The sequence below is a fragment of the Ochotona curzoniae genome, unplaced genomic scaffold (genome assembly GCF_017591425.1).
Source record: "Ochotona curzoniae isolate NIBS_2020 unplaced genomic scaffold, NIBS_Ocur_1.0 contig_430, whole genome shotgun sequence".
Classification (NCBI taxonomy): Eukaryota; Metazoa; Chordata; class Mammalia; order Lagomorpha; family Ochotonidae; genus Ochotona; species Ochotona curzoniae.
This window is the reverse complement of record NW_024466219.1, coordinates 819,737-843,769: the sequence shown is the minus strand read 5'-3', so window position 1 is coordinate 843,769 and position 24,033 is coordinate 819,737. Positions and strand designations below refer to the sequence as shown.

General features: G+C 52.2%; 1 protein-coding gene across 4 annotated transcripts in view; it reads right to left on the bottom strand.

Annotated features, from left to right (window-relative positions):
- SMG7 (SMG7 nonsense mediated mRNA decay factor) overlaps positions 1–23,449 on the bottom strand; it is a 49,441-nt gene extending 25,992 nt beyond the window's left edge. The window contains exons 1-5 of one of the 4 annotated variants that reach the window (XM_040985347.1): positions 17,211–18,210; positions 16,396–16,534; positions 8,789–8,820; positions 7,354–7,471; positions 5,637–5,769 (exon numbers count right to left, since the gene is read on the bottom strand). In XM_040985347.1, coding sequence (XP_040841281.1) covers positions 5,637–5,769; positions 7,354–7,471; positions 8,789–8,820; positions 16,396–16,511 — 399 coding nt within the window. In that variant the 5' untranslated portion in view covers positions 16,512–16,534; positions 17,211–18,210. Of the gene's footprint in view, positions 1–5,636; positions 5,770–7,353; positions 7,472–8,788; positions 8,821–16,395; positions 17,168–17,210; positions 18,211–23,295 lie in introns of those variants that run through there. The other 3 variants (XM_040985348.1, XM_040985350.1, XM_040985349.1) reach the window with 3 other exon arrangements.
- Positions 23,450–24,033: the final 584 nt, after the last annotated feature.

The following is a 24,033-nucleotide window of genomic DNA, read 5'->3' as shown; positions in this document are numbered from 1 at the left end:
ATAAATAAACCTATACATCTTTTTTAAAATTATCATGCCATTTACAATAGTCTCTCATGCCCATTTTACAACTTGTTCTCAAATGTTAAACTGGAACTGTATTATTCCTTTGCTCCTTCAGACACGATTATTTTTAAACAGGCCCCCTGATCTAGGGACAAACTGCAAAGGAGGACAGCCAGTTCTACCTTCATGTCTGTGCTCCACGAGGCTTTCCGTAAAGCAAAGGACAAGAGAAGACACTGCTGGGAAATGTGACAATGTGACACGCTACGATCCTCTGGGAGACAACAAAACTGTATGAATAGTTTTTTTTTTTATTGGAAAGGCGGATATACAGAAAGGAGAGACAGAGAGAAAGATCTTTCACTCCCCAAGTGAGCGCAATGGCCGATGCTATGCCAATCCGAAGCCAGGAGCCTCTTCCGGGTCTCCCACACGGGTGCAGGGTCCCAAAGCTTTGGGCCGTCCTCGACTGCTTTCCTGGGCCATAGGCAGGGAGCTGGAAGGGAAGCGGGGCTGCCGGGATTAGAACCGGCGACCATATGGGATCCTGGGCGTGCAAGGCGAGGACCTTAACCACTTGCGCCACCGCGCCAGGGCCTGAACAGTTTTTCAACTTCTACTCATTTTTTCCAATTTGAAGCCCTGGTCTACAGAAAATAACCCAATTTTAGGGAAAAAAACCCCTTCATGTTATGCTTAAAGATGCTCATCCTTAGGGGCTCGTACCGTGGCATATGGGTTAAGCTGCTGTCTGAAGTGCTGGCATCACGTATGGGAGCTAGTTAAGAGTCCTGGCGGCTCCACTTCAGATCTAACTCCCTTCTAATGCACTGGGACAGCAATGGATCATGGCCCAAGACCCATGTGGCAGACCCAGATAGCTAACGCTCCTGGCCTCAGCCTGGTCCAGTTCCAGCCGTGTGGCCATTTGAAAACTCAATCAGCCAAGAAAAGGCCTCTCCCTAGCTCTCGTTTTTCTCTAATTCTTCCTTTCGAACAAATAAAATTTAAAAATCTTAAAATAAAGAGAGAAAACACCAAGAGACAGATATGTAAAAGTGATAATTTATCCCAAATGGGGGTACTAATAAAACTTTCTAAGATACCGTACAGGTTGTGTGAGAGCTAGGAGCTGTAATGGACCAAGCCAGGCTGGAACGTGGTACTCAGCTGACCAGGCTGGGAGGAACAGGATGTGGCACCTGCTGGCACATGCCAATTCTGGGCCTGGAAGAAGTTGGGGAGAGCCCGGGCTAAGAGCAGGCCAGGCCAGGCAAGCCTGCAGCACTGATTAGCATTCGTACGAGCAGGGTCTAGGGACAGGCAGGACTGGGCTGGGCTAGGCAGAAGCACCCACCAGCACGCACAAGAACACAAGAAGAGGCCTGGAATATGCCTGGCTAGGCTGAAGCTCTCACTGCTCTGCCCAAGAGCTGGGGCTGCTGGTGTACTGGGCTGGGCAAGGCTGCAGTACTCATTGGCACCGCATCTGCGCTGGGTCTGGGAGTGGGCTAGACTGGGTGTAGGACAGGTTGGGTGACGCCAAGGTACCCACCAGGACACTCAAGAGCCAGAATGGGTGTATGCCAGTCAGGCTGGGCCACAGTACCTCCCAGCACTCATAAAGATTTGGGGGTTAGGGACAGGCCTGGCAGGGGAACCTACAGAACTCCCCTGCTAGGTTGCAGCTTCCGCTGGTAAGCAGGAGAGCCAGAACCGGAGGAAGGCCAGGTCAGGCTGCAGCACCTGTAAGGATACACACTGGTCTGGGGGCAGGTTAGGCTGGGCCAGTTCACACTACACGTTGACACAAGAGTCAGGCTGGGGTAACACATAAGGTCAGGTTAGACCGCAACACCCAACAGTCCACATGAGCGCTGGAGCTGGAAGTGAGCCAGGACCATTGTAGGCCCGCTGAACCAGGCTGCAGCACCGGCTGGCACACATAAGACCCAGGGCTGGGAGTGGACCTGCAGGGGAACCTTGAGTACTCTCCTGCTGGGCTGCTGCTCCCACTGGAGAAAATGAGAGCTGCAACTTGGGGCAGATTTGTCTAGGATAGGCTGCTGCATCCACTGGCAAGAGAAGAGGGTGTGAGCAAGCCAGACTAGGCCACAGCAATAGCTGCTAAGTGCTGGGACTAGATGCAAGTTATGTCGTGCTATGCCACAGTACACTCTGACAGGCACAAGATCTGGTGCTGGAAACGGACTTGGCAGGGGAACTGTGGATACTACCCTGTTGGATTGTAGTAACACTAGGGAGTATGGTGGGGGTTGTTGGGGGTCATTCAGATTAGGCTGAGGCACCTGCTGGTGTGTGTGACAAACAGACCTATGGAAGGCTGAACTGGGCTAAGCCGCAGGACCTGTCAGTTCACTTGAGAGATGGGGCTGGGGGCAGGTATGTGCATTGGCTGTTAAAAGTAACAGACTGAGCCTGATCCTGCCCGGGCCGGCTCACACAAGAGTCAAGTCTGAGGTCACATTCCCAGGTAAGGTTTCTTGGGGGACTCCCCAACTAGACTGCTGGACTCAAACTACAGTCACAGGAGGAAATCACAAGACATGTGGTTTGACCATGTACCAGGACCAGGCCTCCTCAACGGCTGATGCCTATGCAGTGGCCAGCATGCCCAGATGTACGGGGGACATGGCAGCCAGCTTATTTAGGCCAGCAGAGGACATCCAGTGCCACGTCGGAGGATGAAAAGTGGAGCAGGTTGGACAATTTTCCTGGTCAAGCTTTGCAGTAAGTAGGGTCTATGAATACACTAAGGTGGACTTGGTCAACCAGCACACCTTTGAAAATGTGTTCAATTAACACCTCAGGACATTCTTCCCTCAATCGGGGTCTCTAAAGTGGCAGCAAATGCTTGTTCCTCATCCCCAGGTGCTGATGTAGTTTGACAGCAAGGGGCGGTCCCCTCCCCTTCCTTCCCTACAAACACTGTAGAATGATCTTCAGAATCTTTGCTACTGGGGAGCCGCAGCCAGTTGAATCTCCCCTGAAGGCACCGGGAGCAAATGATATAGAGATGAATAAGCAGGAGGCCTCCAGGTTCACAGGTTTAGATGAAGTACCTGCCAGAGCACTGGGAGACTGTCGCTTGCTGTTGAGATGCAAATGGCCCAAGCCCCGCCTCCCTACATGTCTAGTACATAACCATTTTCTTTGTTTAAAAAGACTTATTTATTTTTATTGGAAAGTCAGATATACAGAGAGGAAGATCTTCCGTCCGATGATTCACTCCCCAAGTGACCACAACAGCCAGTGCTGCGCCAATTTGAAGTCAAGAGTCAAGAACCTCCTCCAGATCTTCCGCAAGGGTGCAGGGTCCCAAGGCTTTGGGCTGTTTTCCACCGCTTTCCCAGGCCACAAGCAGGGAGCTGGATGGGAAGTGGAGCTGCCAGGTTTAGAACCGGCGCCCATATGGGATCCTGGTGTGTTCAGGGAGAGGACTTTAGCTGCTAGGCCATGCCGCCGGGCCCAACACCTTTTTTTTTTTTTAAATGTTTCCAGTTTTAATTGGGAAAACAAAAATCTCAAAACATACATACATTTAGAGGGAAAAGGAGGAGGAATTGCCAATATCGATCTACAATTGTTAATGACCGATTCTACATTTTTCTACTTAAATTCCAAGTTTGAAAGTTTACTCTACTTTTTTTTCTATACATTTACCCGTTTGCACATCAACATTAAATGACTCAATGACACGGTGTAGAAACTCATTCAGCTTTCTGGCTCAACCATTTCACTTCTAAAACTGAAACTGCGTTATGTTCAGACTCCTTCTCTGCACTGTATTGGACTGTGTACCTCTTATCATTACAATTCATATATGTGGATCACAAACATTAAAAAAAAACTATTGCTTTTTATACCAAAATCCAGGTTTACAAGAGAATATAATTGTCTTCCAGAGATGAAAAAAAAAAAAAAAACCCTAACATTAATAATGTTTAAAAGGCATGTGTTTTATTCTTCCTGTACATATTTTAGACAAAACATTTATCAGCTAACTATGCTCTCTCACACGCTGTATTCACTGAGTTTACTAACCACAGTTTTAGTGCAGCAAAATATCTCTGCAAAGCAACTCTACAATAATTACAGCAAGGCTCATTAAAATGCAGAGGTAAGTATTTCATTTGTGTAGAAGCTTAGAAAATGTTTGAAAATGTTTGATCACACTGAATATTCGCTGTATGCTAAAAATATTTAGAAACATATCTTGAATTAACCTTACAATCAATTTTGGTGCATCATGACATAGTGGGAATAAACTTTGAGAGGTATATATTTAACAAACATCACTGAGAGTATAGTTTCAGGTAAACATTTAATACACAATGCCAAGGTAGTTTTCTTTTTTTTTTAATTTTTGTACCAAAAAGTCTTACATTTAACATTGACATTTTCTCTTACTGTGTGCCTCAGATTAATAAAGTACTCTGCATTAAAATTTAAATCTTGAGATAGTAGTACAGCACTGAAAAAAACGGTAAAGCAGCTCGGAAACACTGAATCTAGATTTTACATCTTCATTTGTCAGAATAGAATATAAAAAGTAAGCTTGAAAATCAACTTGAAAAAGCTTATTCTTCCTCAAGAAAAAGTATGAACAATCTGAAAATGATCAACAAGCATGAATGAAACATTGTACGTAGTTAAATCACCACCAGTGTCCACGTGTTATTATAGGCTGCGCACCAAGTCCATCGCTGCAGAACAGTGACAGACACCGAATAAGAAACAAAACTGAGAGCCCAGCACATATTCCAGTGGCTACACCCTCGCCTTGCATGCACCGAGCTCACATGCGGACGCTGGTTAGAGTCCCGCCTGCTCTGCTCCCACCCAGCTCTCTGTGGCCTGGGACCCTGCACCCGTGCGCAGGCCGGGAAGAAGCTCCAGGCTCCTGCCTTTGGATCAGCACAGCCCTTGCTGCTGTGGGCACTTGGGGAGTGAACCAGTGGACAGAAGTTCTCTCTGTAAATCTGCTGTTGCAATAAGAATAAATCTTGGAAGTCTTTTTCACAGACCAATGCATCAGAATGTCTCAGACCACCAAAGTTTAAACACACACACACAAAACCACAAAAAAACCTGAAACACTTTGTCTCAGCCACCTTCCTCCCCGCCCTAAAGGAGACCCACACGGATGCCCAGCCCTCTCAACCACACAAATAATGCTGAAATAAAACTTAAAAACTCTATCCAGAAGGGATACAGAAAATTAAAGTGAAGACCATTCCTCAAACTGAGAAAAATCTGCTTCATTTCACACCTGGTTTAAATACACTTTGAAGTCTATACAAATTCCACCATGTAAAAAACAGTGTTTTGAAAAGTGACCTGACAGTTCACTCTAACTGCTTCTCACCTGGCACCTGCAGCTGCTCTCCCAACAACTCAGACTCACACTCTCCGCCCACTTGTGTGACTGGCACTGCTGGGGCACGAAGGCCTTGTTCCCATTTGCTCTCCCTTAGCCCAAAAGATCTTTTGCTGAGTCTTACAGTAAAAAATTTGAAAATGAGTGTTTCTGCGCAATTGCAGGTGAGCAGCTGTGGAAAGTCACACAGCGCAGCCCAGCTCGGAGCACGCGTGTCTGCAGAACTCACCTGCGTGTAGAAGCCACTAGCTGCCTCGAGGAACAGGGAGAGGTTCGCCTGCACTTCACTCCGGTTCGGGTTTGCACGATTCTTTGCCTGGCCTTGCAGCGTTGTGATCTGATTCTTAAAGGCGTGATTCCAGCTGAAAACAAAACACGATTCCATTTGGTCAGCAGACAAGAGTCTCCCTGGTAACGAGCATGGCGTGTTCGGTGTAGTTACGCCAAACTAGCAGAAAGCCTGCGTTAAAGCTACGACTCCGATAACTACGCTCCCCTGTGAACAGACTGGACGTGCAGAACACAGCCAACCTCAGCAAGCCCTTACCGCATGCTCAGTAATCGCACTATGCCTTCAGCGACTGCAGCCTCAAGCTGAGGGATCCCACCGCATAATCACGGCCACAGTGATAAAAGCTGTTGGCAAATTTCCAGACAGCGTGCCCAAAGCGACTGCTCCCTGTCCAGTGATGACGCGTTTGTAAAACCCTATCTCCAAAAGCTATCCCTATGGTTTTCAGTTCTATTTCATAGCTGTATTTCTCTCAAGATTAACATTTTCTTTAGCGTCTAAAATACAAGCCACGTTTCAATTTTGGCTCTTTAAAATAAACATGAGGTTGACACATAGCACACTTAATGGTGTTATAAAATGCCTTAACAATTAATTTATATTTAAAAATCGGCTTAAATTTAGTTATGGTGAAATACAGTCACTGACTTGAAAGCCGCCACCAGCAAACAGACGAGTCCCCACTGTACCTGCAATCACACCCCACACATCGACCCGAGGCTCTGTGCAGCAGGCACCAGGTCTCTGGTCTGCCGAGGGCCATCTGTGTATCACAGAGTGATCCACCGGGCATCTAGATGGCCGCAGATGGACACTCGCTGGCTTTCTGGCCGCTCCGGCAGGGCCCCACCACAGGTGTGAGGTGTGATTAGTCACTTACCCTGAGGTGGCATGTTGGGTTGGTTTCCTCGGGGACAGCTCGCCCTTGACCCCAGCTCCACGGCCATGGGGCTGTGACCTACTGTGACTGAAAGCCACTGCAAGATTCCCAAAACCACTACGTACCCCAGAAAGCTGCCCAAGATGGGGAGAACCAACCCTTCCCACCACTTAAGGTTAGGGTGTTGGCAGGCAGAACACTTGAACTGACTCGAACTTGCCCGCAGGTGACTGTTCCTGCTGCCTTACAGCAGAGGGCAAGCGGCCTGGTTTTCTGTCGTTCCATTCCTTACAGAGAACACAGCAAATAGTTCAACTACACAAAATGCTTCTTTGGTCTTATATGGAAAAAAAGAAAATACTGATAAATATTGAAGAGTTTTCTATACAAGGCAAATGCATTGTCCTCCTGGAGGAATAGACAGATCACTTAGAGAGCCCAGAGTTTCCCAAACTCTCTTGAATGTTTTCCTTTAGACCTGCTTTCCGCGTGGGGCGAGGCGCACAGAATGAAGCCCCAGGACTGTCAGCAATCAGAACAAGCCTTTGGCAGTTACTCTTTCCGAGCTACGAGGGGCTTCCTGAGGCTCCCTGCAAGAGCCGTCCACAACAGGTGAACACCACGCATTCTCCTTCTCCGCTCCAGACTGTCTGAACTAATACGCGCTCTTCAGAAAAGCTCACTACGACGCACTTCTGAAAACAAACAAGCCACCTTCCTCAAGTCTTGACGCGTTTCTTGCTCAAACAAGGATGCTCAGGTGACAATACTTACAGATCCTGCTCGACTTTCTTGTCTAAAGCGTACTCCAGGTCAGTGACCAGCATCTTCTGGTACAGGTCTTGCAAAGCCTGTCTGGACGTCCAGACCTCCGCAGGCCCCAGCTTAGAATCTGAGTGATAAACAAAGACACAACACACAGGTCAACACACAGACACCATCGCCTTCACAAGGACGCCCCCCTGTGGCTAGTGACTCTGCTGTAAAATGCCTCTGCTTCTATCTTTCAGCTTTGAAAAACCATCATGAAACAGAAATAGCTAAAATCAGCAAGTGACACCCTATCTTATGCATATCCTAACAAGCCAGCGGCCTGCCAGACACCCTGCTGGATGGCACAGGTGGCTAAAGTTGGTCTGATGAGGACAGGGACAGCTGCTAGCAGAGGCCAAAGGGGATGCTGGGTGTGGCAGAAAGGAGGACACTGCAGCTTGTCCGCATGAAAGCAGGCCACCCTGTCTGTCAGCGCCCTGGACAGCGCAGGGCCCTCTCAGGTCCAGAGGTGCCCACTGGGCACACGCTCACCAGGCTCCTAGGGAGACTGCCCCAGGTGCCCACAGCTGCCTCCGGGCAGGACCTTAGCTCCCCTCAGGTCTGCGGGATAGCAAGTTCTTCACCAGCCTTGCTAAACAGACTGATTTATCATCTACTGAATGAGGAAATCTGACACCTTGGCTCAAGTTTCTGAGCAGCCCACGCCCACTATAAAAAGCCAACCCAGAGTGACTTACTGAGGGAAGAATAACACCACTTCCAGAGGCAATTCCAGGGGATGCCCGTGCACAGCATAGAGAAATAAGCCTGCTTACAGGAGAGGAACCAGGCTTTTCTCTGGGTGAAACTAAGATCGCCAAGGCCTCCTGGCACAGCAGCCTGTGGCCTACCACGTTGGGAATGAAATCTCTCACTGTGGAGCTCTCCTCCTGGGCCTTCCTGCCGAGGTGTCCCTCACACTGCGACAGAGGGCAGGCTGTTCACACACACTTCCAAGTGTGGAGCTACAACCTGTCCCTGACTGGTTAAGTTTACTCATTGTCCCCAAAGTCTTCAGCCATCACTCAGAATAGAAAAGAAAGCCGGTGAGGTAACTCAGTCAACTTCAAGGCCTTCCAGTATTGTTCTCCTGCAAACATTTTTTTGCAGCATTATCTACTGCTCAAGTTCGGGACGTACGTTTCTGCAGGAAGGCGTTAATGCAACACCGTAAGACGTCTGCTTCATGCGGGTATGCGTTATTGTTTTCCTTATTTCCTCAACCGTTTAAAACTAAGTGGGTACATACACTAAATTAGGGAATATTCAACTCAGTGTAGCATATATTAAAGTTCTTGACAGGTTAAAATAAGAATTGGAATCATTAAAAGCAATACTGAAGTCCAACAGCACGCTGTCATTCCTCTGGCGCTCAGCGAAGACACAGCAGCCGTACCTGTCATGTCAGCCTTCAGGACTTCTGCCTGCCTGCGGGGGGAAACAAACAGGCGTCAGCGTGCGCACAGCGGGCACGGCCACGGCGGGCACGGCCACAGCGGGCACAGCCACAGTGGCCGCACGGGGCTGCTGCCAGCAGTGTCCTCTTGTTTGCCTCCAAATCTCATCACTGAAGAAAACAAAGTGTCTTATTAATTAAATTAAATGCTGAAAATATTGTGGTCATTTCAAAAAAAGTGCATCATTTTAAAAATATAAGCTTATGTTTAATGTTCACACTATTTTTTGGAAGTTTTGTTTATTTGAAAGGCAAGAGAGAGATATTCTCCACCTCCTGGCTCACCGCCCACATGGTTGTTAAGAGCCAGGACCTGAACCAGTCCCACGGGAAGGGGCTTCGCCACAGCGCCAAGCCTGCCCCTGCCACGACCCTGAAGCCTACCTCTCAGCCGGACCCTTGCTACTCCTAGCACTTAAACACGTCTAACTTGCTCATACTTTCTGATCCTGTTCCTTCTGCCTCTCTTTTGAAAAAAGTGTCTGTATTTGATGCCTGTCTGTACAGTGGCTGTTCTATTTCCCACCTAACTCCCTGCTCGGGGATGGCCCAAAGCCTTAGGACCTGGCACCCACGTGGGAGACCCGGAAGAAGCTCCTGGCTCCAGGCTTTGCATAAGTTCAGCTCTGCCCACTGTGGCCATGTGGGGAGTGAATCAGCAGATGGAAGTTTTCTCTCTCTGCATCTCCTTCTCTCTGTAAACGTGCTTTCAAAAAAACAAACAAACAAAAAACCCCCAAAACCAAACCTGACGGCATCGAGGTCCAGGCTTGAACTCACAACTTGTGATATGCAGTCTCAGTTCTCCCTCATGTGGACCACACAAGGCTGGGAAGGCCCCTTCCTCCTACATACATAGCATGCATCACTAAAGGATGTCTCTTGTCCACTTCCCTCCTTTCCTTGCCTGCCGCGCTCCCACCAGTGCAGTCGCCCTGGCTGGCTGACCACTAAGGCCCTGTCCGCCAACTGCTGCCAGCGGGGTTTTGGAGAAGCAAACCTGACCCATCAAGAGTCCACCTAAAACCTTGCAGGGAGCAGAGGACAGTGTCCTGACTGTAGTGTCCACCACAAAACCGCCGTGCACTCTGCAACAGTCTCCGCGCATCTCCTCACTGCTCCTCACCCTGCCAGCCACCGACCACCAAGGCCTGCTGTGCCTGCTGGCTTCTCCACCCTCGTGGGGCCTCCCCACCTGCCTGCCTGGGGACGGCCACTTATTCTCCTCCTCCAGAAAGCCCACCAAGATCGCACGGGCGCCAGCTTCCCTCTCACAGCACACTCCTACCACAACCCGCCAGGCAGTACAGGGCACAGGCGGACGCAGGGACACTGACATCCAAGAGCTGGACCACAAGTGGGCGGCCAGGCCTGAACCAGCCACTCGGGACACTAGAGCTGCAGTGGCCACAACACTGACCTCAAGATTTCCATTGTTAAAATACATGTCTGACATGAAAGTTACAGAATATTAAGGCTCTAGACTTTCTACAGTAGGTATTACTTCAGACTTAGGTTCTTTAATATTCATTGTGAATTTTAATTTCCTACCAGTGTGATTAGAATCCTTCCATGCTTTGGACCACAGCAGGGTGCAAGGAAGGACACGAGGCCAACATGGGGTCAAGGTAAGATGGCTGGTCCCACACCCAACGCCCCATGCACACAGCATGGCCTCCCCGAGACAAGCCTGGGAGGTTATGGCCACCAGGGCACACAGCATGAGAAGGCACGCCCCACCAGCCACCACAACACAACCACAGCCTGCCTCCCTTCTTCTGACTCCCGCAAAAGTGCAATTATGCATCCAGCTAGGGCCAGCCAAGCCCTGGATTCACTCCGCCCTTAAGCTGCAAAGCTAAAGGATCAATTTCCTCTGCACCCTCATGTTAGCAAAAATTCTTAGAATCATGCATCTGGGCCTGGCACAGTAGCCTAGCAGCTAAGTCCTCACCTTGCACACACTGGGACCCCATGTAGGAGCCAGTTTATGTCCTGGCAGCCCCGCTTCCCATTCAGTTCCCTGTTTGTAGCCTGGGAAAGCAGTCGAGGATGGCCCAACGCCTTGGGATCCTGCACCCATGCGGGAGACCTGGAGGAAGTTCCTGGCTCCTGGCTTCAGATCAGCTGAGCTCCGGCCACTGTGGTCACTTGGGGAGTGGGTCACTGGACGGAAGATCTATCTTCCTCTCTGTCTCTCCTCTTCTCTGTATATCTGACTTTGCAATAAAAATAAATTTTAAAAAATCATGCTTTTGAAGGTTTTCTCATTCCAAACAATATTTATATAGACAAATATCAACAAAGAGCCAACATACTAAAATCATAATCTGTCCAAAAAATTTTTTAAAACAAGAAGTTCAAGTGCGAACAGAAGCACGGAATAAAGCCCGTGCGACTGTCAGCACGACAACACAGCAGGAGTCCGGCTCGCTCTCAAAGTTTTGTTCTTTTTGATTCCAAAGGCCAAGTTATTTCCATTTCTTTCAAAGTAAAATAAAAAAATTCTATGGCAAAAAACTAACAGGCTTGTCTGTTTTCTGCTGTCAATTAAACAACTAATTTTTAAAAACATTTTTTCTAAAAGAAATTAAATTCAAAGTTTCCCAGCAAGCTGATAAGAAATTCAACTCCCTGTGAGTGAAAGCCCTTCCCTGGGGACATATGTGACTGTCCCGCCGGAGCAAGGCCACAGCCCGAACTGACTGTCCCTGGGGGCCTGACTCTCTGACTGGTCTTGGTGTAGCAAGGCCTGCACTGACCCATGGCCTCACATCACCTTAAGCACTTACTGTCTGGGATCTCAACAGAAAAAGTTCATTATTTTCTGCTCCAGGGAACACATGAACAAAGGGCTGAGTGCAAAGACCGCAAGTCCCTAAGTCAAGTGGCTTTCTCCCAGGAGCAGTTTTCCACAATAGAGGGGAAGGCAGTTTCTCTTAGTATCTCCAACTTGTCACAAACAGGACTAAGGAACAAAGTGCTGCACACCAGGGGAAGCAGTGAGCTCACGGAGGCCATGCAGGAGTTTATTTTTATTGCAAAGTCAAATATACAGAAGAGAGGAAGAAACAGAGAGGAAAATCCTCCATCCGATGATTCACTCCCCAAGCGGCCGCAACAGCCAGAGCTGTGCCAATCCGAAGCCAGGAGCCAGGAACGTCCTCCAGGTCACCCACGAGGATGCAGGGTCCCGAGGCTTTGGGCCGTCCTTGACTGCTTTCCCAGGCCACAAGCAGGGAACTGGATGGGAAGCAGAGCCGCTGGGGTACAAATCAGTGCCAATATGGGATCTTGGTGCATTCAAGGTGAGGACTTTAGCCACTAGGCCACCGTGCAGGAGTTTTGACTGAACTGGTTGGCAAACTTTGAAGCAAGACGTGGTCTCTATTATTCACTAACTTTTCCCCCATGTCCCCCAAACAGTTATTTAGACAGGTGGGAGAAATAAGAGTTCTTACAAAGAGGAGGGACCTTATTTTCCTATTCCTAAATAACTGCTATCTTTCTATTTCTTCTTCTCTTTTGCAATATAATTACCAAGAAAAACAATGGAGCTGTGCTCTGACACAAATGCTTTACTAAGTGTTAGCAAGCACCTGTTCTGTTATTTGATATGTAAAGACAGTAACAGCACGCTGTACTGTGCAGCAGGTCACGGCCACGCCCCGACCTGGGCCAATGCGAGGCTGCCAGCCCAGGCCTGCGCACCGCTCAGAGCTTTCAATGTCTTCCCTCAACATTCTTCATTCAAGCTGAAGAGATGAACTAAAAGAATGGATAAACCAAACATCTAAGAACTGCAACGTTCATATCTTTAATATCCGGCACCATGGCCTAGTGGCTTAAGTCCTTGCCTTGAACACACCGGGATCCCACATGGGCACCGGTTCTAATCCTAGCAGCTCCACTTCCCATCCAGCTCCCTGCCTGTGGCCTGGGAAAGCAGAAGAGAACGGCCCAAAGCCTTAGGACCCTGTACCCGCGTGGGAGACCTGGGAGCAGCTCCTGGCTCCCGCCTCATCTCCGGCCATTATGGCCACTTGGGGAGTAAATCAGCAGAGAGACCATCTTCTCTGTCTCTCCTCCTCTCTGTATCTTTCCAAGAAAAATAAATCTTCCCACAACACAGCGCTTCCTGCTGCTGAGGGTCTCGGTCCTCGCTGCACAGCTGAGGGTCTCGGTCCTCGCTGCACAGCTGAGGAGCCCACAGAGGCCAGGGCCAGGCAGAAGTGCCCACCACCCCCGTCAGAACACATTCACAGAAGACTCTGATAGCCCATACACTGGGCACTGAACAATCACTTCACAATAAAATGTTTAAATGCATCACTAGGAGAAAAAACTAAAATCTGGGTTACCTTCTTGATTATACCTGGATTATACAAAGTATTTAAACAATGCAAGGTAAGAAATAAAGGGTGCTCTTTCTTTCTTTTTTTTTTAATTAGCTCTTCTTCATTCTTTTTTTTCCCCAAGATTTATTTATTTATTGGAAAGTCAGATATACAGAGAGGAGGAGAGACAAGGAGGAAGATCTTCCATCCGATGATTCACTCCCCAAGTGACCACAACGGCCAGTGCTGCACCAATCCAAAGTCAAGAGCCAAGAACCTCCTCCAGATCTCCCGCATGGGTGCAGGGTCCCAAGGCTTTGGGCCGACCTCGACTGCTTTCCCAGGCCACAAGCAGGGAGCTGGATGGGAAGTGGAGCTGCCAGGATTAGAACCGGCGCCCATATAGAATCCTGGCACATTCAAGGCGAGGATTTAAGCAGCTAGGCCACGCAACCAGGCCCAGGGTGCTCTTTCTTAAGAATGAATGCACATGGTAAGACTCACGGTCCGAAAATTCCCAATCAAGGGTAATGCAGGAAGACATTCCCTCTGCCAACGCCCAGCTCCCCTCTCCATCAGCAGGATTCCAGGGAAGTAGTGGGAGCCAGCACGGAGCGAGCACGGAGCCAGCATGGAGCCAGCACGGAGCGAGCACGGAGCGAGCACGCCAGCACACAGCCCTGCTGGCTTTGGGAGGGTGTGTTTCTAAGACTATCAGGATTAGTATCTAAGCAAAAGCTAAAGTAGGCTCTAAGTTGTCACTCTGTTCACTTTTTCCTAGTTATTTCCATGGAATCTTTAGCCATCTGGATAATAACATTCATCAACTGTAGTAATAAACATGAAACCCTAATCACAATTATTTGTGCCAACAAACAGCAGACGGGACAGGCTAACCCCAGCACGCATGCACAGTCTCAGGGTGTCAGAGACCGCCAGCCACAGCGCTATGCTGCTGACTACATGAGAAAAGACCCCACCGAGCGGTGGCTCGGTCAGCTCAGCACTCAGCCCAGCCGAGACACTGAGGAAGCCACAGTGGTGCGGGAAGCCAGGGACAACCACAGAGCACTGTCACAGAGGCCCGTTCCCAACATCACAAGATGTCCAGAAGTTCAAGACTGAAGCGAGGAGGTGACAATACGGAAGGGTGAGGAGAATATGGCCAGGAAATGGGAAGAGACCTTCAAAACTTCAAGAGAAATGAAATCAAAGTTTCATCTCTTGACCCGAGCTGCACCAGGCTCAGGGCAGCCCTGTGAACAGTGAGCCGACAGCTAGGCCATCCCTGAGGACCGAGGCCCTGGGAATGGGACTGTGCACCACTCGTACCTAAAGAAAAATGGATGCCCTTCAAAGATTTTTCAAGGTTAGGAAGCAAAACAGTGGAAACAGAAGTTTAAACCAGGTGGATGTCAAAGAATCTCCCAGTGAGACTCATGTAATGAGGAATGAGTGCGCAGCCCTTGGAGCAAGGGGCATCCCGGTGTGGGACGGGAGCAGGGTGACTACATGGCAGTCCCCACTCGGGGATTTCTCTTCTGATTGCACCATTACAGCCACAAGTCAGCTCCTGTCAGGACTTCTCCATGTTTCAGCATGTTAATCCCTTTGAAAGCAGTGGGCAGCACAGGCAGAGGCTGGACCAGCAGAGGGTCCACAGTGACCACTGCTGTTAGCCCGTGCCCCCTCCCCGCCGGGAGGGCACCTTAAGAGTAACGTCTCCCTGTGGACTGGTGTGGATGCTCTGCCGCCATGTGCTTCCACTGCAGCACCGCCATCTCCCGGCTCAAAATGAGCAGGTGTCTGTAACTGGTGATGGCTCTGGGGAACAACCCGCATACAGCAGGAGTGGGGAACGTCCAGCCCACAGGCTGTACAAGCTCTGCCAGCACCCAGGCAACCACAGGTGGGGGCTGAAATCCAACGAATCTGCAGCAGGCCAGTGGTTTAAGTGGGTCACTTTATAAGGTGTGCAAATGCTGTCAACAACCACATCAGAAAAAAGGCACCGCACCACACTCATAACGCATCATTCTTCACCTGAGGGCCCACGTCCAGGACTGGTGGTCTGACTGTGGAATGCATGTGTCAGTACGGGGCCTCCTCTGTGGATGGCAGACCCAGACACACACGGAGGATGTGGCAGCCCGTGGGGCCTGCAGAGAACATGTGGTACCATAAAAGGGGAGCAGGGCAGATGGGACCGCTATCCCACACAAGCAACGTCGCCAAATACCCAGTAAATTGAGACTCTGGGGTTGACTATGTCAGCAAAGACACTGGAAGGATTTCCTCATCCTTGGACTAGCGAAATCAACAGCATTTCAGAGCTGTCCAACTGCCTGAACAGAACCCTCAGAGCGTGCTCCACATCGGGGACCCTGCATTGATGTTGGGTGGCCGTTCCCCATCCCTGGATGCTGGGACGGTTGGAAGGCTGGGTGCAGCTTCTCCCCTAGTCTCAGCTCTATCCCCAGGTAAAGGAAGAAAAAAATTTTGGAAACAATGGTCTTACCCTAATCCTTTCCCCGATCCTCAATCCTTCCCACCCAGATCAACTGTGTAAACAGCACCAAAAACAAAAACTGCGAAGAATGAAGGGCCAATGTTCAGTGCCCACCAGGTCCTGCGGGCACGCCTTCCCAAGGCCGAGGCCCTCACTCCCACAACTCTCGGGTAAGGAACTAACAATGTCCTCCTTCTGCTCAGGAGGAAATGGAGGCACAAGGTCACACAGCTGAGGGCCTGCCGAAGAACCAGAGCTCCAGCGCCTTCCACCGGAGATGCCTGCCACCCCGGGCTGGCCAGCCGCACCCACGCGGACACAACCCGTTGGCACTCCCTGCACTCCAGCCTATCTGATCATGTGCAGGACTAAAGCCACAGGATATCCAACAACATGGACCAAATGTCCCCAGGCCGATCCCAACTACGCAAGGGCTTCATGCACAAACATAAAAACCTTTTAAATGCACTTCAGTTAAAAAAAGAAAAATCGCTTTGACCACAAGACGCAAACCCTCACGACCAAGTCAACGCAAGCTCAAGGTCTCGTGAAGTCAGGTTAGAGAGCCCGTAGCATGCCCGTCCCCATGCTGGCCAAGTGGGGGCCCCCGGTTCTCCAGCGAGTGTCCACACAATACAGGCACTTGTAACACACATCCCTGGAACGAAAAAAGGACAAAGCCCTTGTCATTTGTGTCCTACCTAATAGCATTCGATCTCAGATGCTCCTCTGATTTCAAGTTCTCGGTCCTCATCTGGGACTGAAATGAAACGTTTGCTCCCACAGTGACTATCTGCCAGAACATCCAATCTTTCATAAGGCAGAAAGCTTTAAGTCTCTCTAGACAGGGGAGAGGGAAACAGGAGTTAACACACACACAACGACAACGTGACAGAAAGGCAAAGGCAAAATACCAAACCCCCTTTCCTTTTGCATTTACTTTCTTAGGACAGGCAACTTAAAAATGCTTCAAATATTTCTAACACATTCTTGTTCTGGGGCTGAAGCAAACGCACATCTTGCTTCTGAAAGCCAAGAGGTGTGAACAAGACAGAGGCTGTTCTCCAGGAGTGCCATGACAGGTGGCACACCTTCCTTCCTGACCCTCTCTGGTCCCCTGCAGGTGCTCAGTGGTGTCAGGGGCTGTGCACACAGGGAGCACGAGCAGGCACGGCCCTGGTCACAGACAGACAGCTCAGCAAGAAGAGAAGCAACGAAGGGTAGGCTTAGAAAGAGGGACTTAGGAGTGACACTGTCCACACTTGGGGGTGTGCAAGGCAGCACGTCCAGCCACAGGAAAACGGCACGCTTTCTTGGAGACATCTACTCGGCTCAAGATCTGGACAAAATAAGCAGTTTTTACTGGCTGCTCATCATTTTATCCATTATAATTATGCTGAATACTCTCATGTGCCGGAGCCTGCTCTCAGCTCAAGCCAAGCTCCGCCCCTTGCTGGGAGCCTAGAATGACTCCGTGGCAGGCCCACTGTGACAGACAAGATGACACCATACCTACCTCCTTGAGACGTCTGAGGAGTGCAGGAAGCAACACGCCAGCCACCTGGTCAGGATCAACAGTGACCGCCACTATGCCTCCTCCCAACAACTGGGCACAATTACCCTGAGGACGTCAATCCGAAAGGGGAAGCTAAGAACCCACACCAATCCGTTCCACAGCAGTTTTTCGTAACTGTCAAACACATCTGAAGAGGAACTTGCAGGCTCCCAGTGGTCAGGCCTCCAGCTTGACTTCAGTGGAAAATGAGAAAACACCTCAGAAAAACTCCTTAGTGTAACGCATTAAGACCCCCCACACTGAAACAGCTGCTTCTCGCTCTTCTGCCCTCCACCTGCAGAAGCAGCGGCTGCGCCTGGGGGTCTGGCCTCAGCCTGGCCCAGCCCTGGACATGCAGCCACTCGGGAGGAGAATGGGTAGGTAACATGTGTTTCCACCTCTGCGCCTTTCAAACAGATGAAAATGAACATTTTTCTTTAAATGCTGAGAAAACATCTCTACTCAGTCTCACTGCAGAGATAAGCCACATGTTTAAAAAAGTGGAGGCCATCACAAAATTCAGAACTGTTCAGTCCCAAGTAAGGCCCTCCAGGCCGCCCAGGCCGCCCGTGCAGGAAGCATTCAGGACCACGAGGAGGCCGCTGTGCCAAGGCAGCTGCTTCCTATCAAAGTCGTGGCAGAAGCAGCCGGGTCATGTATATACCAGTTAAGGAGTGGAAGGGAAAACCACACACACACCTTCTCAGGAACACTAACAAAGATGGAGGCGAGTCTGAAGGGCAATCAGAATTTATGAATACTTACACCAATCTCATGAGATCAACGACCCGTGTAACACACAGACACTGCTATCCCTCCACAGAAACAGGAACTGGGAGTGAGCCACAGCCAACACTTGTGAGAACACCACTGGGACACAGAGCGGACAGGGCTGGCATGGAAACGGCAGGAGAGGGGCACGTGCTGCAGACCCCCTGCGGGCACACCAGGAAAGCAGCAGAGGATGGCCCAAGGGGTGGGCCCCTGCACCCATGGGAGACCTGGAAGCAGCTCCAGGCTCCCAGCTTCCCGCCCCGCTCTGGCCATCACAGCCTTTGGGAAGTCAATCAGTGCATGGAGTGTCTCTCCCTGCAGCTGTCTTTCCAATAAAAATAAAATGAAATACACACAAAACTTTAAAAAGAGTGAGAACAGGAAGGCAGTATTTCCAAAAAGGTGTTAAAGGGAAAAGTTGGTGAAGAAACCAGATCTCAGACAGGGAGATCAGACAGGGGAAACCAGGAACCCTAAGCCACAGGGGAGAGCTCACTCCTCAGCGAACAGGAATGCCCAGAAGGCGCAAGTGCATTTGTTCCCATCGGGCAGGGCCAAAGGTCGCAGTGCACGCCAGCCACCCTCAGGACTGCACGTGAGCTTCCCGAGATCTTGGGAACTCCATGGGACAGGGCCAAATACGACCCAGCTGGCAGGACTCCCCTCCGCAGCGCTCGGCTCGACTTCACCTCTGTGACCTGCTTACACTTTCCTGCAAGGCAAGCTACACCCATCTATCAGGCCAGGATCCAGCACCGTGTTAACACTGAGCAGCCGCCCGACAGATCTTCAACAGTCATGTCGTGGTGACAGCAAAGTGCATGTGTACAAAAGATCTGAGAGAAGAAAGAAAAACAGAAACAGGGACCTGCCTTGCTTTCTGTCCCTAGTGGGACGAGCTGGGCCACGAGAAGGGACAGGCTCACAGCAGGGCTGGCAGGACCGGTGTGGCATGCAGGCACTGAGGGCAGGTGGGAGGCCAGGAAAAGCACGACCCGGGACACACTCCACCTGCCCAAGGACCCAGCATGTGCGTGCTGCCAGTCAAAGATGGCTAGCAGGGAGACGCAGCTCAGCCTCACTCAGCCTGGCCACTGTGGGCATCTGAGGAACGAACCACTGTAAGGACATGTCTTTATCTCTGCCTTTTAAATAAAGTAAAAAAATAATTAATAGACTAAAAGCAGGACAAGGGAAATCACCTTTCCCCTCCCACTCCCTCTGCTGGAATAAGCGCCCCCCGTCTCCCCCACACTACCCACTACCCGAGCACTGAACCATCTTCCTCCGGACACTGGAGGCCGCACAGGCCAAGTCCCTCTCGACTGGGCCCTGCACCCAGTCCGCAGGCAGCAGCTGCCAACGCACCGACGAAGGCATGAAGCCTGACCACAGTAACTGGTGTAGGGCTACAGGGAACAGGAAAACGACCAGAGGCCATCTTCCGACTTCATGCATCAGCGGCTCTGCCCCACCTCCAGGGACACCTGACCGTGTGCGAGGGTCACCGGCCATCCCCAGCAAGGGAGGCAGCCAGCAGGAACGCACACAGCACACAATGTCCTGGCCTCAAGTGCCAGAACGTGACGGGGCTGAGAAACTTGGTGTCAATGAGGCAGATGCAGAAAAGCAAAACCCAAAGCTGAGCGGCTACTTCGCACAGCAGGGATCCCTCAAGCTCCCTCCACCTCTTCGGGCTCACTACACGGTGGGCCTGCCTTCCTCAGCTCACCACCTTGCCAACCACAGGCACCAGCCCTCGCCAGGTGACAGGTCTGCCAGAACTCCACGCGCCCGCCTCCTGTAACTGCTGCTGCGTCCCTCCCAGCTACATTCCCTAGGACCACAGAACACAGCAATACATGAAACTGCAGTTCACCTTCAAACCAGCAACACGTGATGCACCTGCCCCACACCTGTAACAGATGGACAATCACATCCCAAGACACCCACTAAGTAGTTCAGCCCTGACCAAGGGCTCGCAGGCGGCCAGCCCCTCCCAGGCAGACCTCGCAGGCTCGGGGCGAGGGACGCAGCAGGGACGCCAACTCCGTGTGTGACTCGCCACCCTCAAGCCGCCCTGCCGGAAGCCTGCTGCACTAGCGGGTCCAGACGCAGGCCTCACAGCCAGGAAACACCAACAGAAAGCTCGGCAGCAGCCGACACACCAGGTAACTCGCACACCGACACACGACATTTGCATTCTGAATCCAACTGAAACCACGATGGAAGTAAAAGCTAAGGTGCAACAGCGCAGCAGGTCACACACCATGACAGCCTGGAAGCCTCAAGGGACGAACAGTCTTTCTGAAGGGCTGTCCCAGGTTTGTGACAGTGTCATGTCTGCATCCTGCCAAGGACGCACGTGGGGAGGGGACAGCCAGGACCTGGCCCAGCAGACTGCAGTCTCACATGGAAGTGCCTGCTCCTTGCCCCCTCTCCCAGCTCGCCACCAGCCCCAGCAGCCTCGCGCTCTGCCCACCCCAAGCCCGACGGTCCTGCATACCTCCCCAGAAAGCCGGTATTTAGGACTCCTATCTGAATGAGCCCATCTTTCTGTGGAGAAGACAAGCCTGTGGACATGGTCCCACCAGAACCAAGGTTCCGACAAAGGAGAGGACACTCAGTCCGTCTCCTGGCAGCCAGAGCGCTGCTGCATGGGCCCGTGGCACCCGGCCTCGGCTCCTCATGCCCTCACAGTGCCTGGCACTGTGACACGCCCTCTGCTTCCCTGGATCCATGACATCATTTTCCACATTTCTGGTCTTTCCAAACACCATCCTAATTAAGGTGTGACTTTTCACTTCACCTACTATCTCTTCTATAGTCCAACCCCCATCAAATGAACTCATTTTATTGAATGAGGCATCCATTTTTAAAAAGTTTATTTTGTTGAAAAGCTTTCAGTTTGAAAAGTTCTCAATGTTAGCCCAGAATCACTGTAGTGAAAGCTATTTCTAATTTTTTAAGACTTATTTCACTTTTATTGAAAGGCATATATACAGAGAGAAGGAGAGACAGAGAGGAAGATCTGTCCACTGATTCTCTCACCAAGTGACCACAACGACTAAAGCTGCAACAAAGCCAGGAGGTTCTCCCAGGTCTCCCACGCAGGTGCAGGGCCCCAAGGCTTTGGGCCATCCTCGACTGCTTTCCCAGGCGACAAGCAGGGAGCTGGATGGGAAGTGGGGCATCCAAGATTAGAACCAGCGCCCATATGGGATTCTGAAGCACGCAAGATGAAGATTTAGCCACTAAGCCATCGCACTGGGCCCAAAATCTAATTTTTGTAAAACTTTCAACTTACTTGATGTCTAGTTAGTCTATTACTAAAGAAAACAAACAGAAAGCCTTTTTCTTTCTAACAACAACGAAAAAACCCTTCTCTTGCCCGGACACACCTCCTCTGGCAGCCGCACCTCCAGGCCTCAGCCCCTCTGCACCCTCACTTTCGGCTCTTCTGAAACGGCCCGCTGGCTTCCCAGCTCCCTGGCACACGCTCGCTCATTTACTCTAACAAATTAAAATTCAGCTGAGGCAAAACTAATTTTAATCTACACGAGGGAGGCTTTGTAGCTATGCAGGTTGAAAAGCTGCCCAGTCATGGTCTTCCATCCCATCAAGGTAGGCTCAAGGTCACAGGGACTAGAGGATGCACACGGCCCACACTCCCTCTGCAACACCCAGCAGCCTGTCCGGGTGTCCGTGGAGACAGCCCGCAGGCGTCGCTGGCCACCTGCACTGGAAAGCCGCCCTAGAGCAGACGCGAGCTCGGGCCTTCTCCCCAGCCTCCCAACGCAGCTGCACACTTCCACCAAGGCCCCCTTCCCCGACCCATCAGTTCAGGGTTGGCTCGATTCACCTGGACAGTGGGCCCAGGTCCAGCCGGAGGCAGACCGTGGCAGTCCTGGCCAGGCCGCCCCAGATGCCTTTCCACAGGGCTGGAAATGTGGCACCTTTACATGTTGCATTCCTTTTCTCTCTTCTCCAAAGCATCACATTTATCTGCACTCATCTCTCTACCACGAATTCCACAACTCCAGCCTAAGTTTCCTCCTCAGCACAGCACACTGTCAGCACCCACACAGCACCGGTTCGAGTCCCCGCCGCTCCACTGCTGATCCAGCGCCCTACTAAAGCAGTTCAGGAAGGCACGAATGCTTGGGCCAGGTGCGCATGTGGGAGACCCGGACGGAGTTCCAGGCTCCTGGCTTCAGCCTGGCTCAGCCCTGGCCATCTGGGAAGTAAACCAGTGGTTGGAAAATGTCTTTCCGCAACTCTGCTTTCCAAAAAAAAGGAATCTTAAAAAAAAAAGAGCAAAAAACAAACCCACCACCTTCCCATTCAGGTTTGTCTCTTTTTAGCTTCATCATAACCTTATTTTACTTCATACAAATAGTCATTTTTCTAACACATGTTTAAAAACATGTTAATTCTGGGGCTGGCATGTTGGTTCAATGGCTAACCCTCTACCTCCAACTCTAGGATCCCATATGGGCACCAGTCCATGTCCCGGCAGCTCCACTTCCCATCCAGCTCCCTGCCTGTGGCCTGGGAAAGCAGTCGAGGATTGGCCAAAGCCTTGGGACCCTGCACCAGCGTGGGAGACCCAGAAGAAGCTCCGGGCTCCTGGCTTCGGATCAGCTCAGCTACGGCTGTTGTGGCCTTTTGGGGGGGTAGACCGGCGTATGAAAGATTTTTGTGTCTCTCCACTCTGTAAACTCAAGCCCAAATCTTCCTGACCCTCCAGGGGTCTCTCACGTGGATAAGTTGGTGTGGCCAGTGGCCGAGGGCAACACACAGCCTCGCGGGGACCCACTCCCCCACGCACACTCTCCTCCTGCCGTGCCTCCCATGGTCACGCTGGCAGTGCCCCCAGCATGCCTGCCGGCCCTCCGTCTCCACCCCCTGCTCACCACCCACCGTGCGGCCTTCCATCTGGTGCCCACCATGCGGCCCTCCACCCTCACTGGTGCCCACCCCACCGGCCCTCCACCCTGTGCTCGCTACCCACCGTGTGGCACTCCACCCTCCACCTGGTGCTCACCGTGCGGCCCTCCACCCGACGCTCGCTGCCCACCCTACCGGCCCTCCACCCGGTGCCCACCGTGTGGCCTTCCGCCTGGTGCCCACCCTACCGGCCCTCCACCCGGCGCCCACCGTGTGGCCTTCCACCTGGTGTCCAACCTATTGGCCCTCCACCCTCCACCTGGTGCCCACCCTAACGGCCCCCCACCCGCTGCTCGCTTGGGCCCGCTCCCGCCGTGCTCACCGGAGATACTGCGCGCTCTGCACGCTCATCCTCCGCCGCCGCGTCGCCCCGCCGAGCCGCCCGCGTCCCTCAGGCCCCTCGCAGCGGCCGCGCGGCCCCGCGGGCGCTGCCGGCCGCCGCCATCTTCGCGTCTCCGGCTCCGGGTGGTGCGGCGCGGCCGCGGCTCCGGCCCGGCGCGGGCTCGGGCGGCTGGGCCCGGGGCGCGGCTGGGCCCGGAGGCGAGGGTCGCTCCGGCCCGGGAGCCGGCTGGGGGGCGCGGAACGGGGCGCCGCCGAGCAGGAAGCGCGACTCCTCGCGAGATTTCAGCGGCGCCGGCGCCTCGGGGCGACTTCCGCCGCGGCGGGGCGATCCCGCGTGGGCTGCGCGGCGCGCGCGCGGCCGGCGGGCGGGCTGTGGCGGGCGCACGGCGAGCTGCTGCGGGGCCTGGCCGCTCCTCTCGCGCGGGACGGCGGCCTCCCCACCGACATGGAGGCGCGCGCAGCCCCGAGTCCCACGCACCGTCGTCCTCCCTTCCTGGTCCCCTGCCGCACGCCTCCCCGCCGGAAACGCGGCCCGGGCCTGCTACAGTTCCGCCCGCGGCGGCCTCGCCGAGAGGCCCTCCCTCGCCGGGCGGGGGGCGGGGAGCCAGCCAATGGGACTGCAGGGCGGCTGCCATGGCGACGCCGCGGCTGTGTTGTCATAGGAACCGGCGTGCGCGGGCCGGGCCCCTCTGCTGCTGGCGGGTGCCGCCCGGTGCCG